This window comes from Amborella trichopoda, chromosome 9 (genome assembly GCF_054954075.1).
Source record: "Amborella trichopoda isolate Santa Cruz 75 chromosome 9, AtrichopodaSantaCruz75HAP2 v2.0, whole genome shotgun sequence".
NCBI lineage: Eukaryota > Viridiplantae > Streptophyta > Magnoliopsida > Amborellales > Amborellaceae > Amborella > Amborella trichopoda.
In genome coordinates, this window is record NC_142344.1 from 56,432,589 (window position 1) to 56,452,392 (window position 19,804).

The window sequence follows — 19,804 nt, forward strand, 5'->3', positions numbered from 1 at the left end:
AGGCTTTCTAAAAAGACAACATTGTGAGGCACATGGATAAGATGAGTTGCTGGATCATGATAGAGAAATCCCTTTTGGTCTGGACAGTAGCCCACAAAGACACAAGTAGTTGCTTGAGCACAAAATTTCTTCTTTGTGTGCAGGAAGATAAACAAAACAAACACAGTTGAAAACATGTCAGAATCACAATGAACATGAAGTAATGAATGATATGGAGATTCTTTATGCAAAATTCAGGATGGAAGATGATTTATGAGATAAACAGTAGTTGATGTAGCTTCGGTCCAAAAAGCATGAGGAATATGGGAGTCAAGCATGAGGGTCTAGCCACTTCCAAGATACAATGATTTTGGTTCCACGTCATTCCTTTTAATCATGATGGTTGATCTAAGGAATGAATGATTGAGATTTCTTTACCCGCAGATCTCCATGATCAAAGTTTAAGATTGAGTCTCATAATGATGACAAACCTTAAACCACAAAACCCTAGTCTCTATTCTATAACTACTCTCTATGAATCTATTCTCTACACACCTTGATTGGATTGGCCTCTCTCTCTAAGCTCTAGAGGAAGGTATGCCCCACTTTCTCTCTCTTTATTTCTCTCCCATTTACTTAGGGTTCCCCCCAAGAGTTTGACCGGAATTGTTATTTTTGTACCAAATTGGGTCACAACCATGGATAAAAATGCTATGACATGGGAGAACACTTCAGATTTGTGGCACGTAAACTATATTCACATATGCCAATATTTATTAGAAACAATAAAATCATAATAAGAAGGAGCAAAAAAAACAAGCATCACGGCTTGGCTTCTCAAACTCCAAGGCAAACAAACGGCCACCATGTTGCTTCCCTCTCACTATCCCAAGTAGGTCCTATATCACACAACCATTACAAGAAAAGTGAATTGTGATAATGGCAATTCGGCCCACAAAGATCAGATTAGCTGTTAATTTGCACTAGAGGATACACAGAGTGAGAGATTATCAGTAGCAATAATATGCATTTTCTCCTCATGAGCAACGAGAATCTGACTATTACCTAGGGATGGTCTAGTAGATAACGAACTTGTGTGCACTCCAATTATATGATTAGAGTCACCCGAGTCAACAAACCAAGGAGGATTCAAAGTAGGGAATAGGTGAAAGCTCTTACCAGACATGCTCATGGTAGAGAATGCATAAAAGATAGCTATAGACAAAGTCTTTACAAATGCCAAACATCATCTGATATAGCGATTGTCTGGGAACATGTAGTACTTGAGGTAAGAACAGTGTTTGATGAAGCAATCTCTAATCTCGTATGTACCATCAATCCTCAAATGTAGCATTAGCATCAATGCCTTGTAAATGGGTTTCCCCCAATCTGGTGAGCATTTGCCTCACTGAGGATAGTCGCCACACTTTGTAATAATATGTCAAGGATGTTGCAATAAACATAAAAGTTCTTCTTCTTAAAATGAGATGCTATATGGCCATATTCCTTACATTCATAAGATGCAGTAAAGATTGGACCTTTTATGATGGCTTTCCTCTAGTCCGTTGGGCCACAAAGACAAACTCTATAGCCTTCTTTCCTTCAATGGTAGCGTGTGCTATAATTCTTGTCTCACATGAAGTAACTCAACAAGAATCGCATCCATGTTGGTTAGTGTTTCGCGATTTAAGATGTTGGCTCGAAATAACCTCATATTATGGACATAATTTCATCAAAAACTGCATCACCTTCCTTTCATCATTTATCACCTTTAAGATCCTAAGCATCAAGTATTAGTGATAGCCTTCATACTTACAAATTCATATTCTATCCACATGCTCATAAAACAAGCATAATATTCCTAGATACTCCTTCCCCCTGTCCATTAGGTAAATATATATTATACTTGATTTGGAATCGCCTCGCAAGATTTGATTGTTGATAAAGGTTTTCTAGATATTTCCATGTTTCTTTCACCATGTGAAACCCTCTCATTAGCTTTCTAATGTTCATATCCACAGAACTTAGGATCCATGAGACATATTGCATTGTCTACCTTCCATTGTTGAATTTTTTGGGGCTGGATGGAGCAAGTTGTGGTTCAATTCCATTAATATATCACCACAAACCTTTTCCTTCAACAAAAGACTGAAAATGAAAACACCAGTCGTGATAGTTTTTCAGAAGTCATACACAATCCATGTGAAACTCAGACTTGGGAATTATCAACTGAAAAATGCTTATGGATCACAGGAAATCAATCCTCAAGAGGTCAGGTCTGCAACTTGATAAGAGATCAACCAAAAATTAGACAACAAGAGATCCTTAAAAAGTTTCCAAAAACCACCTTGTTTTTGTGGTGGTTTTGACGAGGAAAGATACTGTAGTTCAGATAAAAAAGCTTGATCTCTCAAAACCATGGCTCTGATACCATGTAAAACACTCGAAAAGGCAAAAAGGAAAACTTGTACATCTGTTCACTGTTTTCAACACACACATACACAGGCGCGCACACACACACACACACACACAACATGAAGTAACTTGCATCGCAAAATAGGCAACATAACTTGCATAGCAAGACAGAGTATAAATTGTAATACATCACCTCACCTTCTCTAATATTGTACTATAGACCTACTATATGTGAAAAGACGCACTAGACTGATCTTCATCAATCTCTACGCTGTGTACCGCTCATTTATACAGTTTGTCATCATGCACATGGGTGTAGATATGTGCTCAGGCAATAACTGCTGGTAGCCACAGGTGGTTCAACAAAAAGTGTATACATTTGAATCATTCACTTGCAATTTTTTCTCTTTAAAATTTAAAGAAGGGAAAATGGGGCATTTTTAAATGCTTTGACTTATTGAGTTTGGAATCATCAAATTTCCCTTTAAATTGTCAAGACAAGGCCTTTTGAAAACCCACTTCCAGCACAAAACATTATAGTAAGAAAACTTTCCAGTGTTTCTGGTCATCTAGAAATACATAGTTACACATTTACCATATATTTAAGAAGAGTACGAAACCTAATAACATGTGCAGGAACAAACCTGGTTTTCCCGATTATACATGGTTGCTGTGGTAATGAACTGGCACTCTGCCCTGTGAACTTCCTTAAAATCAGAATCCTTTAAAATAGCTGCACATGTGAATGAAGAGATATGACATAATTAAATCTATTAAAGTCCTTTTTGGGGATACAATAAATATTATTGAAGGAACTACAGATGCCTTTGAATTTATGAAGTCATGTAATGCTACTTAAGACAACATTCCCACAGTTGCCGCACTAGATTCTAGTTGGTGTGCCAAAAGAGATTTACAGGGGCCATGTATCATGCCACCCTCGGAGAAATAAAATAATACGTAACTAATATCCAGTTTGACATTAATCATTTGAAGTTTTAAATCTTCTGAGATGAATTGGTAATTGATTTTAATATTATGTTTTATTATCTTCTCAAACAGATCATTTTGAGGCGAAAAGGTGGACCAGCATTCCATTTATCATATGGATGAGCACATAAATCACAAAGTAAAACAGAACGACTAAGAAAAACTGAAACAGCAGCCATAAAGCACTTTAAACTGTTATCTACAAGTGTAGAGACAATAGATTTAAAACTTGAAAGAGGGAAATTTGCATTGATAAAATAAGAGGCAGGTTCATAATTGGAACATCTTCAAGTGCAGCTGCTATGCCAATTATAAAACAGAATAAGGCCCCATATAAATTGGTTACGATTCATTCCAAATAAAACATCTCACCAATGCAGTGATACTTCGAAGCTTTATTAGTATTTGAGGAAAGCTGAAATGTACGGGTAATTGTCTCTCCTGGTTTCATTATGAACATTTGTTCCTGTAATATTCAAAAATGTAATTTGTTACCGAGCAAACAACTGATAATTATTGTATTGTTATGCTTATAATAACAAATAGTAATGGGAAATGTAATCTTCATCAATGAGCACAGAAGGCAAATGTGGTTATTAGAATGGTCAATAGGAAAAGAATGATAGGTCCTACCTCCATTTGATTGATACCTCCTGAGCATTCAAACTACAAAACAAACTGATTTGCAAGTTAGATATGCAATAACTGAGCTTCAACTTATCTACAAAAGAATAGTCCTATATTTAAGCAAGTGAAATTCTTGAAATGGAAAAGCATTTATTCCATATCAAACAGCACATCAAAGATATGTGACTGCACACATTCCAAAATAAAAAAGATATATGACTGCACACCATGTTAGGATATACTTAACATTTGACTTATGCACACTTTTGTTTAGAATAGTATTATTTGTTTAGGGGTATTATTGTACAATATCCATGATGGAGCTCCTTTATACATCCTCGGAGTGATGAAACAGAAACATACAAAAGTTTCTCATTCTTCTTGATGCAGAAAAAAAAGTAAATCAGAAAAATAAAAATAAAAATAAAATTTTGACATAATATACTCTCTCTTTGGGTTTGCAAGGGAGTCCACCCATCTTTTTACAAGATCAAACTCAAACTTTATTCTCTAATAACCTCCCCTTACAAAGAAGAGACCTCTTCCATTTAAATACAAACTTATAAGAAATAATAAATAAAAATAAAATAAAATACCTAAATAGCCTCTTTCTCTTCCTTATCTTTAAAGACAATTCTAACATATCCTAACCAACCCAATCAGCTAATCTCTATCCATATCCATCTTTTAAAAAATAAACTTTCAATTCTACCCCTTAAATCTCTATAACTAAAAAAGACAAAAATAATCCTAAGAAAAACTAAAAAATCCAAATAACAGATTTTTTAAGTCCTAGAAAATATTAAAAATAATAATAATAAATCATTTTTTTTATTTGCATCATTCTCCGAGAGTTGAGAGAAATTCAACCTCGAGCTTATTGAACTTAAATCTTTTAGAGGCCTTCTCAAAAGTTGATGATGCAGTCCCGACATTCTTCTCGGTACTTTGTCTATTATAAACTAATTTATCAAATACTTTGCACGCAACCTGAAGTAGAACTCTAGGATCTCAAGCTTAATCTTGATTTCTTTTTCAAGTTCTTCATAAAACTAAGATCAAGCTGAATACCAAGATCATGTGGATGTTCCTCAGATCATGGTTCTTGCATCACGATATGCTCGTTATATTTAGGATCCGCATTTGGAATCGATTGAGGAGGTAGTTTTGTCTCAAAGGTAAAACTTGGCGCCAAATCTATTTTGTTGCAAGCACCATCTACTCCAAGAATAGTGTTCTCTAACTGTTGCAACCGTTAATTCATTTCACGAACTTCACTTCGAACATCTTCCATGACTTTGGTTAGATTTTCTAAAATTTGACCCATGCGATTATCCATAGCAGGATTAGTTCTCGATGGCATTATAATAGTTGGATCTTCTTTGCTTTGATACCAATTGATACAGAAAAAAATTGTAAATCAGAAAAATAAAAATAAATTTTGAGAGATTATACCTTCTCTCTAGGTCTGTAATGGAGTCCACCCCAAGATTTTTTCACAAGATCAAACTCTTTCTTTATTCTCCAATGACCTTCCTCTACAAAGAAGGGATATCTTCCTTTTAAATACAAACTTATAAGAAACAATAAATAAAAATAATAAACTAAACTCTATCTCTCCTTTATCTCTTAAAGACAAGTCTAACATATCCTAACCAACCCAACCATGATAATCCCTATCCATATCCATCTTTTCAAAAAAAAAAAAATTGAACTTTCAATTCTACGCCTAAATTCTCTACGATTAAAAAAGACAAGAATAACTCTAAATAACATTAAAATCCAAATAACATATTTTCTAAGTCCTAGAAAATATAAAAATTGAAAAATCATTTTTTATTTGCATTTCTTCCACAAACCTTGTCATGGTATCAGAGTGCAAAGTAGAAGCGAAACACTTAGTAGCAGTCAACTCTTCAACCCTCTACCAATTGAACTCCTCTATGTCTATCCATTGCTATAACAAAGGGCAATATAGTGTTGCAAAGCTGAGAGAGTAGTGCGCACTGAGAGATGTCGTTGTAAATTGGAAAGAGAGACCAAAATTGATAATTTCCAAAATATTGTGGAGAAGAAAAATGAGCAAAGCACAAAGCACGGTATAAAGAGCAACTATAAGCCCATTTTGTTCATTTTTCTTCAATATAATCTTTTATAAGACAGTGCAATTGATCAATCAGAGACATTCTGATTTATTTTATTTTTTAAAATGTAGTAGATGTGATTAACCTCACATCTATGGGTGCTCTGTGACTCATTTTCATAACAATACAAATAAAACCAAAGAACTTTTAAAAGTTAAAGTGTTATATTTTAAGAAAACAGTGCTTGGTGGTGTTTGGGTATATTCTTTTGACATATTCTGAACTTCCATTATAAATTCTATACTTTTGAGAAATCTCATTCTTTTTGGTCAAGCACAAGTGCTAGATTTAGACTAAGCATTGGACCCACATAAATGAAAGTTCAATACTATGGCAAACAGAAAATCCAAGGGATAACATCTTAAAAAGACCCCCTAGTCTACATCATTAACTTTGACTCACCTATCTTAAGTTCTCAGAGAATCTAAAATATCCTACACCGTGCTCCCACACATTCTCACAAATGTCCGTACACTCTTCAGAATATTAATGCGCTTCAGTGCATAAGACCTACGGTGTCCGCCTTTCTCTCAAAGTCTATTATTGACAGATGTACCCATTTGTCTACTTTCTGAAATCGTGAGGATCAGAGCAATGCAAACACCTTTCGGATGAAACAATTTTATACTTGCCAGAGGGGGGCAAAACAGAAATATAAGCCCCTTCCTCCAAGTCACTCCCGACAGAAACATAGCATATTTCTAGAATGTTGTACTGAGATAGGGTATGGCATTGCACACGGTCAAGAAAGGACAAACACTCTAGAGCCCACTCAAGGACATGACAATTGTGCAGGACTATGTGTTTCGCTACAAATTTGACATGTGGAACACGTCCCTTCTTTCGCTGTGACTACCAGACACGACTATGAAGTAACAGAACTACTCAATGCTTATATATAGACCATACACGAGCATTCAAAAAGCAATCAAGGAGAGCAGCAACAGAAAAATAGCAGAGAGTAAAGAGAAAATAGTTGACCGTGGAATCTTCTCAGCAAAGAAGAGCAGAGAGCATGGATTAGACTACAAAGAAATTTCCAGTCCTATTGTCAAAGTTGTGATTACAAGGGCTATTATTACTCTGGGGATCATTACTGTATCGGAGCTCAACCAAATGAATGTCAAAAGTGCATCTCCACGAACATTATGGAGGAAATCTATATGGCACAACATCCTGGTTTTGTCAGCAACAAATTCCCTCACCATGTATATCGACCAAGGAAAGCAATATATGGACTGAAGCAAGTTCCAAGAGCTTGGTTCGATATGTGAGTGTAAAAACCAAATTACATAGACTTGGACTTGAACCATGTCAAGAATACAACACAATACAACTCAAATACAATGCACCACAAATTGAGCTTATAACTTCAAATTACAGCAACACAACCATGTGATACAACTCAATTAGGGTCCCTTGTCCATCAACAAAACAAACTATATATGGCAATCTTCAAACTAGACAAGCATGAGGTGCTTTTGAAAATTCTGCACCATTCCAATTTACAATGCAAATTATACATCAATTAACTTCACAAAACTCAAGAAAACATGATCTCCAACATTACAACATACATATGCTCAAGTGAATAATGCAACATTGCCCATGGGAAGCCGATTGGAGTTCTAGGGTGCCCGGTTTACAGCTTTGCATCTTTGCTATGTGTCATAGAGTGACAGGCGATGGCATAACTCAAAATTAGGCCAAATTCATCATACTAAAAGTGGGAAGCTAAGCATCTACTGATATACACTTGAAACATGAAAGGATTTGCAGAGATCAAATAATCAAAACCAAGTGGAAAAACTGTGAGAGAAAACATTGTACATGATCACATAACTAGTTCAATGAGGTCACAAATCAAGCCCTATAATTTGACATAATTTTCTCTTATGAAAACAACAATTTGATCCATCAAAATCATGATCAAATTGACTAATTTGGTTGTGAAAAATGCAGAGAAATATCAGTCAAAATACTTCAAGAAATCACAAGAAGAAGCTCATGAAAACTAGATTAATTTGTGCATGAATGATGCATTCAACTATATGGATCAAAGTAGATCAAGGAAATCAATGATCAAGAATCAAAATGATGAAGGAACCTTGCTGTAACTGAGAATTTACTGCTAGAAGAACAGACTAAAATTAAAGGAAATTGATTAGATCTTACTCAATTGATGAAGGCCTTGTAAACTAGATCATCCATGGCTTTGGTTTGACCTCGAGATCACCATCAATGGAGCTTCAGTGGATCTTTCTCTCGCATCAATTTAATACTCAATTTGGAAGAGAGAGAAAGAGCGAGGAGATAGCCTAGGCATGCCACTCAAAGGGGACTAAAGAGAGAAAGAGTGGCGTGCCAATTTAGAGAGAGAGAGAGATAGAACGCATACAATGTGTGAGAATGAATGCTTAAGGGGTATTTAATAGGCTTCTAACCACCAAATGTATAGATGCATTTAGATAGATAAATCGAGGCCCTCCATGTCATCATCCTATGGCTATAAAGAGAGGCTTGATCCTAGCTCACCATCCACCATCATACCATCAAGATGTGTGGTATGGATTTAAACACAATTATGCATCTATTTTAATAACTATAATTCAATCCAATTTCCCTAGTTTCAAAATACCCATGCTCTTTTCATTTAATTGAACTTAAAACCAACTTAAACCCTTGAAGTAATTTGTCAAAATTCCAACAAAAATCAAATTTGAAAACTTACCTCCATTTATAAGAGCATGTGGGGCTAATAAAATATTGTCACATAGGTTAAGTGCACAATTACCACAAATCTTTAGGGTTGAAATTGAAATATCAAACCCTATGCTCCTTCTAGAAGGCTATGCAAAAACCATTTGCTTTCACATTCAAGATGTGCTCAAATTAATTTCTAAATTCAAGAATTTCATAAAATAGCACAATTTAATGCCCCTTCATCAAAATGAACAAACCACTAAAGGACATGGGGGTCCGATAGGGGGTTGACGTCACCCTCATATCACCCTCCATGTGGGGCTGACCTGGGACCCCCAAGGCCATCACGTGGACACCCACTGGTCATTTGTGGCGTCCTGTGTGGGTCCCAGGCACTGTCCATAATTGTCATTCAGTTAAAAAAACTCCGAAAAATGCATTTCTTGCTCAGAAAAATCTATAAAATTCTCAAAAATTCACAAAAATCATTTTAATGATTTTTCATCAAAATAAATTATTTTAACATTGTTTAAAATTATTTACAAGGGAAATTAGGATCTTATATAGCTGAATTAGGAATCGAAAAACTCCACTTGGCTATACTTGGAATCCAAAGCCACCTTATTGGTATTGACCCAATAAACTCATAACCCACAATGCATAATCAGGAGCTCATGATATAGCTTATCAAAGTTAAACCAATAACTGATCTTGAATTCCCAAGTATCAACAGATTTTAGGTGCACCCCCTAGACGACATGCACACACATTGTGGGATCCTCTCTTGGCACAGGTGCATACCTCTTACCAGTGGATCCCTAGAAGAGCGGATTCCCATGCATTACAACTATTTATGCACATGCTATGAGAAGGCTCTAAGAGTCATGAATCTAGGCCAATGCCTTAAGTTCGCCCTAACCTTCCCATACAGGGCTATCAAATCATCAAGCGCATATCACCAAATCACATAATCACATAAATCTCATAAATCACATCGCCATAGCCCATCACACAATCATGAGCCTCAAACATGACAACCAACCCTGACTACGAGGTAACCCTCAATCCTCTCAGTACCTTCTATATATACAAATCCTCCTCATAACTTACTCGGGGTTCCATGACTCTTGGTCCCAGTGCACCAACATCCTAGAGTCATGTCGCTCTATTACTCCTATTAAAGTTAAGAGCTATTCAAAAATCGAAACTTTAAGGCCTCAAAAGGACATAATTCCAACATGATAAACTCCCACAAGTCATTAAAAAGGAGGGTTCATTCTAAGGTATGCAGACAATTCTATGTTCATCACCAAAGGGAGATCCAATACAACCCTCAAGCTCTTATATGTAGATGAGATAATCAACCGTAAGCAACATGTTGCTTATTTAGAAAATAAAAACAAAATTGCATGCATCCCTCGAAATAAAGGAACTTGGAAGCTTAAAATACTGTCTTGGCATATATCTCAATATGCAATGGAGTTACTCGAGGAATTTGTCATGTTGGACTACAAACCAATAGGAAATCCTACTCAAGTAAATCAAACTAAGAGTCAAACAAGATAAGTGAATTCCAAATGCTACTAGGTGTAGAAGATTACCTAAGTAGTTAGGTGCTTCAATACATGACCTTCACAATGCCAAACATTGCCCATGCAATCCATACGGCGTGCCAACAACATGCAAAATCCAAAAAAAACTACTACACCTTGAAGCTGCAAATAAAATATTAAAGCATGTCAAGGGAAAACTAAACATTGGTCTCCTATATGCCTCACAAGGTGGACTCGAACTACCAGCTGTCTTTGACGTCGCCTAGGCAAGCTACCCTACTAATAAAATGTTAGCGGCTGGTTTTTGCATAAGTAAAAAATGTGCTTTATGGAGTAGTATAAAGCAGAAAGCTGTCACCAAATCAAGAACTAGAACGAGCATAGATCCATATCTTGCAGCTTCATAAATTAGGATACACCTAGAGAAGCCAACAAAGATGTATTGCAATAACCAAAATGCTATCAAGATATCAAATAATTCAACACGATATGGGAAGACCAAGCAATTGGGTGTTGATCACCAATCTATGAGGGATGTGGTTCATGATAATGAGACTTTTAACTCTCACATGAAAAAAATGAGACAAGCTTTCCATGCTATCATGTCAACTTGAGGTGGAGTCTTAAAATATTTTTAGCATCTGATGTAAACATACCATTGTTTGGCAAAACATTATTTCTTACGGGTTATATCGTACATCACCCAAAATGGGACTCCTTTATGCATCCATTTAATAATGAAATAAAAACATACAAAAATTTCTTGTTCTTCCCCTAACTAGGTAAAGTTGTAAGCATAGCATATGCAACTTTACAAGGGTAAATAGCCAGGTAAAATGACAAGGTGAGACACACGGTTTGCAAGATATAGGTCTAGCTTTCTGCCTCCCCCATGCAAACCATGCTGACATACCCCAAAACAGTAGGTAAGCATGACAAGGAAAGAGGAACATATGCTTCTCTTACTAAAAAGAACAATTTTTCAACAATTAGAGTTTATAAGATATTGGCAAATAAAGTATAGGATTGTGGCTTTCAAAGGCATTTAGTTATTCTTCCCCAATGCCATGTGCTCATGTTGTGGCTTTTGGCCTAGTGAAACATCATTCTCATTCATGATTCCCCATGTAATTTGCATATTTGTTGTCCTTACTCTCATGGCAATATACATTCATTTTATATCCTACTGAAGAACAGTTGATACTAGTCTATACCAGTATATACTAACAAATTGCAGGAATTGACTGATGTTTGTGATCAGAACCCATACACTACCTCCAGTTACTTAAAATATCATGGTTATGAATTTCCTATGACTTTCCCTACATGTGATTTGATGCTTACTGTGAGCCACAAAAGCATGAGTGAATTCCTCACCATTCTGGAGGGACACTATCGCTCAACGAGCAACTAACACATGGGAAGTGGTGAGCTTGGGAAGTGGGAGATACACTAACTAAAGTGTTGTGCAATGGGTCACGTGGTCCTAACCAATGTAGCATTGACGTCCATTATACAAACCCAAGAATCTGGGTCTAGGTATTGATGAGGGAAAATTGAGCCAATTGCTTTGATTCATGCACAAGGTACAAGTAGTCATAAAATGCACTTGTAGAGAAGAATGTGTAGTTGTAATTGAATTAGTATTCTCGAAAAGATAAATGTGAATTTTGATTCAGTTCCACAAGTCTTATGGGGCATTTTTGGCTTATTATTAGGTTTCTAAATCAACAAATGAACTTACTGAAAATTCTAAGTACCTTGTTATCAAGAATTGTTTTCGAATTTTAAAATTGTTTTCGAATTTTAAAATTGATCTACTTATGTTTGGGAAGTCCAAATTATATATAATCAAACTGCTATTATTTCGGTAATTTATGTCTTAAGAGCATCTAGTAAGTGTCTTCGTCAAGACAACATATCACTTCTTCATAAAATGGTTATCATCAAAAGCCCTTGCTGCTATTTGCTGTGACTACAGGCACTTCAGAACTTCTGATAACAGTGCATTATTCTTCAATTTTCTTGTTTGCTTAAAACCATTCTCGATTCCATACTAAGATGGGCATGGTGGGAGACAGCATACCCACAGAGGGACCTAATTGATGAGATTTTTAATCTGAATGACTCAGTGGCGGTATCATTTAGGAACTTTTTTTTTTTGAGTAAGTCAGTGGGGGAGAAGGCCCCCTACCTGGATTTTTATTAATAAAGAAAAAAGTAACACATTATTTTACAACCCTATAATAGGGTAGTTGCGCCAAATTATGTAATGAAAGAAGGGAAAGAAAGTTTGGCGGACGACTGAGCCAAATCGTTGCGCCTGAATAAACCGTTGCTCTCTTAGCAAGAGCATCAGCTACCATGTTCGCCTCGTGAAAGATATGAGCAATAGACGGCCTATGGGGCAAGAGCCTCGCATGACAATTATCAGCTATTGTTTGTAATCTCCAAGGAGCACGACATCGGTTCTGAATAACAGCTATTAGAAGAGATGAGTCACTTTTTATCTATATCGGGAAGCAACCCGTCTAAATAGCCAAGAGAATACCTTCTTCTAAAGCCTTGAATTCTGCATAATTATTGGACATGACCTCGAAATCTTTAGTCACGTCGCCACAAAACCACCATTGCTATATCTTATGATCAAACCACCTCCTGACAAACCAAGATTGTGCAAAGATGCACCATCAATATTCAGCTTATAACTCTTTGCCTGAGGAAATGATCATGCGACTGCGATCTGGCGTTTTGACTTCTGCTGGCACCAAGTAATTTGTAGGTTCCCAATAATCGCCTTTTCTGACAAATGAAAGGCCCATTTTTTCACTTCTACTAGTGCTTTAACATTAGTAACCTGATTGACAATCTGCTCTCTTCTCATTGCGTTAGATCTAAAGATTCTTCTGTTTCGCTCCTCTCAAAGAAACCAGATAATAGTGAAAGAAATTGTTATCCAGATGTTGAGAAGCCCATCTGATTTGAATTTGAAGGCTAACCAACTAAGAAGAATATCCTGAGCCGGAGATCTGCTAACAGAGGAAAACCCTTCCTATGGAAGTTAATGCATGAGAGCACTTCTTTCCAAAAAACAGTTTTGCTGGCTGAGGGAATATCTAAGACCCTGTAACCTTAAACCATTAGGGACCACACTTGCAATAATTCCCAATACACTATAATTATACCCCCCTAGGAAATGATCTAAAATATCAAAAGAACCTCACAAAGACGCAATTTAGCAAGTCAGCAACCAAAATGGCAACTTTTAAGCTCAAAAGGGGAAGGGATCTGAAATTGGCTGACTCAGACCCGTACATGGCAAGAATCAGCCAGAAAGTCACAAAAGCTTCCTGTGAAATATGTGTTGCTAAAACCACCAATATCCCAGACAGAGCCATCTTGTTTCCTAATTTTAAGCCCTACTCTCTATAAATAAGTCATTTTGGATTGGGAGATAGAGATAGAAACCCTAGAACCCTAAGCCTCTCTCAGCCTTTGACCTCGAACCTCCTTAATCATAGAAACCCTAACCCTAAGAGCTTTGTTCACTGCAATTCCAGGAGACATCAAACCTTTATAAACTAAAAGAATCAAAGCCTAAATCATCATTGAAGTTCAATTCTAAAAACCAACTTGACCCTGGGTCTAATCCCCTTTCATCTCTAAACCTCTAGTTAAAGTAAATCTCAAATATCGAGGAGAAAGATGCCTCAAAATCCTAGTCCGACCTAGGTCCCAACTCAAGATGTCGGCCTTATGGACCCAGTTTGCACCAAGTAGGCCAATTTCCTCTTCTCTAACCTCTTTAATACTTTGGTTCATTCTCTTTCAGAACCCTTTCGAACACATTCTCTTATTTCTATAACCTCATTTGAAACTTGTTTCTTTGGTTTTACGTTTATCGCTAGGCGGCATGGCAAATGGACCATAAAAGGGAATTTGTGAAGCCAAACTCTTATGATCTTTAATTCAACAGGACTTGATCTCTATCGATTCAGCTTTTATATAGTTTAATTGTTTAAACCATGAATGAGAGTGAGCTTTATATATATCTCATTTGGATTTGGTTGTAAACAAGTTCTAACACTGTTATTTCATTATTTATTTGTTAATTTATATCCTTCTCCAGTGCATAGTTGATGTAATTTAATATACATATATATATTCTTGATTTTTAAGGACGTTTGCTTAATCAAGCTACAGCTCCGGCACAAGCACAATATTTCTCCAACTCATGATGCTATCCCATGTAAGATGCATCAAAGACTAAAAGCATATCCTAAGCACAAATCCAGAATAAGAGTCAAAGATGAAATATTTGGACATAAAGAAAAATGAACTGTATTTTCTCCATCTCAAACTAGAAAGTGAATAGTACCAATGAACCTTCAATTTACAGTAGGTGTGCATAACTATGAAAATACAAAAGCAATGTGTGAGAACATCTGCAGCATCATGATATCCAAATAAACATCAGCATGCTCACAATGTGTCACAGATTTCAACATCTCTCGCACTAAAAGTAACTTTTATTGCATACCGTTAAGCTGTATGATGCTTCCAATTCACCAGTGTTCTTTGTAATAATTGTAGCGATCCCAAATTGTGCAAGTGCTTCAAATTTGGGGATTGTAACACTTAGTATCTTTCCGGGACTCCTAAAGAGAAGAAAAATTGTGTCATCCAAACTTGAAAAGGCATGTGTTGAAGGATAAACAGAAGAACCAGTCAATAATAGTTAAAAGTTGAGAAAATATTCAATCTCATTATCTCCAAAACTAAGAATTGATCCATTCCATCCACACCAGCAATAAGATCTATAAAAATTCCAAAAAGATTTGAAGAGTAAGAGGAAAGGTGATATCTAGATTGGCAACAATCTGTTAATATTCCCTTAAATTATTCTAGTTTTGTCAGTTATTGGCTTGCATTCCTTGATTGAAGCCAAGAGGTAAGAAGAAAGTCAATAAACTTTGTTTGGGAGGAAGAGTGTGGATGGTCAGAAATGGGAAACAAACATAAAGAGAAGCAGGTGAAGCCCAGAGAAAGAGAGAGGCAAATCAAGAAGGTGGGGTTCTCAAATGAGTAGTGACAAAGGTAGAGAAAATTGGAGTGGTTTACCGACATAAAGGAATCCATGATCAAATGAATCAACCGAAACACACTTCTTGGCAAATAAGACACGATATTCCTCGAAGAAAAAGTAACTATGAAAATAAAATAGTTGAAACTCGCCTTTGATAAACATATTGAATGTCATCGGCACTAATCTCTATCACAAGATTTGAGTTAAGGACCTCATTGATCCCAATGGAGAATGAATGTGAACCTGCATTCTGAAACATGGAGTTGAAACGTTAGATAAAGATATTTCCAAATTGATAATAACATGTATGCAAACTTTGCAAAGTATGCAAGTATAGTATTTTGAAACATTACTGGATGTTGATTTATTCTTTCGAATCTTTTGTCGATAACATAGAGAGGCATTTGGCTCCGCTTCTTTCGGTTCTCATCATCCTGTAGAACGAGAATGGCATTATATCCAACAGTACAAAATAATAAGATACTGATGAATATAAACAAGATTTTAGACATGTAACATTCTGCCTTCGTAACACATCCATAGATTGCTAGCTTGAGAGCCAATCAGCAATGCTAATTCAAGACAATGATGACCAAGGGAGGTGCCAAGTAGAGATAATTCAAGACCTAGCATAAGACAAATTTCCATATCATGGGGACATGACTTGAACATTTTTATAGCTTTTATCCCATGGAATACTGAAAAACTTCCAAAATATCTAAACAAAATATAACTAATTAGGAAATGCAAAAGAAAAAATGAAAAGTTATTTGAGTGAAAAAATTTAAAATGGAATATTCTACAATAATTGCTTACCATGTTTCATTTCAATATATCATGCCAAGACATTTAGTTCATCAATATAGCATCTATAGAAATTGATTATCAAAACAACTTAATTAGTTAGTATGTTATATCTTCACATTTAAATTTTATTATGTATATGCAAAACAACAAAAATTAGATAACATTTGCATGTAGATCTGTTGGTAAAGCGATCTTAAAATAGATTAGCTTGATGGTTCAATTCTCAATCCATGTTTCAATACGTTATATTTTGTAAACAAATATAATACGGAATGTTCACCCAAAAAATACAAAAAAGAAAAGTACAAAATGGGAAAGAGGTAAATGCCTCTCCAACCAATGGGGTCTAGGCTAGCAAGGAGAACCATTAAATTGAATTGCTCAACAGGTATATTGAGCACAACACAATTCTCACCAATTTTTTGGTCTTGGGAGACCTAACAAAACCAGATAAGGTCCCTAGTTCAGTAAAAACTAAGTCAAACAAGCAGCTTCAATCTTGTTTTACACAATTTTGATCCTACACTGTTTAGAAAATCTAAAAAGTTGTTTATATAGTAAGTCCAGGGATGTGCATAGTTGTAGAACCTTTCCAATTTTCAGTTCCACGCCCTGTTTTCTTGACTTAGCATTGTGGCACTTCTAAGAAATATAGACCTGTTTATTCCACGAGTGCACAAACATAACACTTCTAAACTAAACATACATCAAATATCACTTTTCTACGCAATGCTAGAATAAACTCTGAAGGTGCCACAATTGATGCCAACATGGCCAAGCTAGAGGCTTATTTTCTTTATGTTGGTGTCGGATACGTTCACTGCACTGAAGGTTTCAAATCCAACTACCTTCCAGTAGACTAGTAGAGCTATGGGCTAGGACCATGCCAGTTTTATTTCTTTTATATTAGTTTTACAAAAGATACACATCATGGGGGTTTCTCACGCAGCATAGGTCCAATTACAATTATAAGCTAATTTTTTTGCGCATAACAAAATTATGTAGATTACAACATTGTATAGCAAACCATAACATCTTCCTGAGATCCTGGCAAGCTCCAGGTATATGAATTGGAATAGGTCGTAACCCGGTGTTGGTCCCGCCTATACGGGTCCCGGGAGGGGTGAGCTGGAGACGGTCCTAACCTTTGGCTTTTTATACACAAAGTAGCCACTCTTAGGACTCGAACCGCGCTCTTGAGCTAGCTACCCGATCCTTTTACCGTCACACCAAGTGACAGCCTGAATTAAAGTAATTCACATAAATGTTAGCCATACGGAGAAAAAAGATCAAAGTTCATGACAATACCATGTCAAAATCAATTCAACAACCTAGATAGTTAATTATGCAGCTTCATTCACTGGTAAATGCATAAAGCCAATGTGCCCAATATGACAGCAGGGTAACATAATTAGATATCGCAAGCCAGACATGGATGGAATAAAACAGGAAACAAAATAAAGACTGTCATGTTTATGATAATCCAATATTTAGCTCCCACAATTAACAATTAAACTCAATGAAAGTACAATGACATCATCAAAACTTCAAAGCTAAAATAACAGGTAAATCTTTAAAATCAATGACAGGAACTCAATACCACACAGGGTCAACTCTATCAGTAGAAGACTAACTTCCCAAAAATTCCATAGCTGATTATGCAAGCAACTCCATAGTGGTGACGAGCAAAAGTGCGGTTGCCTGTTGAAAGTTTCATAACTGACACCAATTTTGTTGCATTCATTCCCATCGAACGTAAAGCGCACCCTCTCTAGAAGCATCCATTTTGCATAATTCACACCAAGATTGCTAGGTTGACCAGAGCCTCCCTTCAATCATAATACAACTCTCAGATCTTATCTCTTAAGTAATATAACTCTTTGATATAAAGGTAAAAACTATATACAAGAAGAAATAATGTTAAATCACTATAGAGGGCTTGTAATCAGTCAATCCTATAAGAATACCACAAATAATTGAACAACATATAAATTTCAACTAATCCCGATATGGGAACGACCTAGAATACCATGTGGCCCATGTGAAATAATTAAGAAAATAGATGCACATGTTAAATTTGAATCTCATCAAGAAAGACATAAAATCTCCCTAGATTAGCAAATTGCAAGTCCATTTTTTTGGGCAAAAAACAAGGTGTCAAACACAACTTCTCTTAAGATAGGGGTGTCTGAGATAATATGTAAGTAGAGATGTGCATGAAAAGAAATTTTATCATTCTTTAGAAAAATTTCATTGACTACCGTAGCGAGAAAATTGGCAGTCGAACGCCATTATATTATTGTCATACATTCTCTATATTATATATATAAATATATATGATCTAGAAACTATAGCAGTTAAAACTCCCACCATTCAAAACCTTCCTTGACATTTACACCTATGCGAGATAAGGGCTTCCCTTTCTACCTAGATACACTTTTTACAAGAAATGACACCCACAATTAAAAAACTTCAACAAGAGCACAAGTCAGTCTCTAAGAAATGGCACAACTTAAAATGTGATATTTCGTTCTGATGAAAAGGGAAAACAACAACAACAAAATAAAACTTTTTGAATAAATAAGTGAATCATATTGTAGTCAGTGTAAATCTCAAATAAATAAGCAAAATAACATATAAGCACCACGCTTAACCATCAGAATAAGAAATAATAACTGCAACATACCTTGCTTGGAGTAACAAGAAAGAAATCTTCAAATGTTGGTATGCTGGTGTAACCAACAAAGTCCCCAATAAGATTAGCTCTTAAATAGTTATCACCAGATACTGTTGTCCTATTCTCAGGACTAACAACAACAAACTGCGGCAAAAAAAAATAAAAAATCATTCACTAATCTAGATTTCAAGGTAAGAAAACTATTTTCCCTTATACATATAAATGAAAATTCATGCTTTAAAACACAAAATTTCTACTTCAACAGAGACCCAATTAGAACTCCATACCTACTAATAATTAGAACATAAAAAAACAGTATAGTCCTAATCTTTCAATTTAACTTACCAAAAGATTTATACTAAAAATCAGATAAGTAACTTTCTGATTTCTGAATATTGTATAAAATTCAAAAGAATGTTTTGCCAAAGAAAAATAAATAAATTTATTTCTAAACAATTAATACATTGAACCTAATATGCCATGTTAGCTTTGATCATGTGCCTAATTTCTAGACTTACATTCCCATGAATTTTCTACATCCACCCAAACGAAAATATAATATACATCTATTGCAATCATCAACAAAGGATACTTCAGCGACAAGCCATACATGCAAAAGAATTAGAATTTTCACAAATACATAAATATGGAGAAGGGCATATAAAGTCAACATACAGATGTTGCAGATCTTTTTCTCACTTCAATGCTGACAGTAAATCCCAATGACCGTTTTCCAATGGAGAATACGTGAAACCTTCAGCCAAAGCAGAAAGCCAACTTAAGTAGTATCTTATTTTGTCAGATGAGTGCATGTACAAACATC

The 19,804-nt window shown here is 35.6% G+C and overlaps 1 protein-coding gene across 13 annotated transcripts in view; it reads right to left on the minus strand.

The window, feature by feature from the left end:
• HAP2 (hapless 2) overlaps positions 1–19,804 on the minus strand; it is a 40,760-nt gene that overhangs the window by 6,882 nt on the left and 14,074 nt on the right. For 4 of the 13 annotated variants that reach the window (XM_088848335.1, XM_020675827.2, XM_088848336.1 and 1 more), the window contains 9 exons: positions 19,657–19,735; positions 18,991–19,125; positions 17,939–18,133; positions 15,851–15,931; positions 15,647–15,747; positions 14,952–15,069; positions 4,018–4,050; positions 3,757–3,850; positions 3,039–3,127 (listed from right to left, as the gene is read on the minus strand). In XM_088848335.1, the coding sequence (XP_088704461.1) occupies positions 3,039–3,127; positions 3,757–3,850; positions 4,018–4,050; positions 14,952–15,069; positions 15,647–15,747; positions 15,851–15,931; positions 17,939–18,085 (663 nt within the window). In that variant the 5' untranslated portion in view covers positions 18,086–18,133; positions 18,991–19,125; positions 19,657–19,735. Of the gene's footprint in view, positions 1–3,038; positions 3,128–3,756; positions 3,851–4,017; positions 4,063–5,466; positions 5,550–10,459; positions 10,574–14,951; positions 15,070–15,646; positions 15,748–15,850; positions 15,932–17,449; positions 18,134–18,990; positions 19,126–19,656; positions 19,736–19,804 lie in introns of those variants that run through there. The other 9 variants (XR_016041607.1, XR_016041608.1, XR_016041605.1 and 6 more) reach the window with 8 other exon arrangements.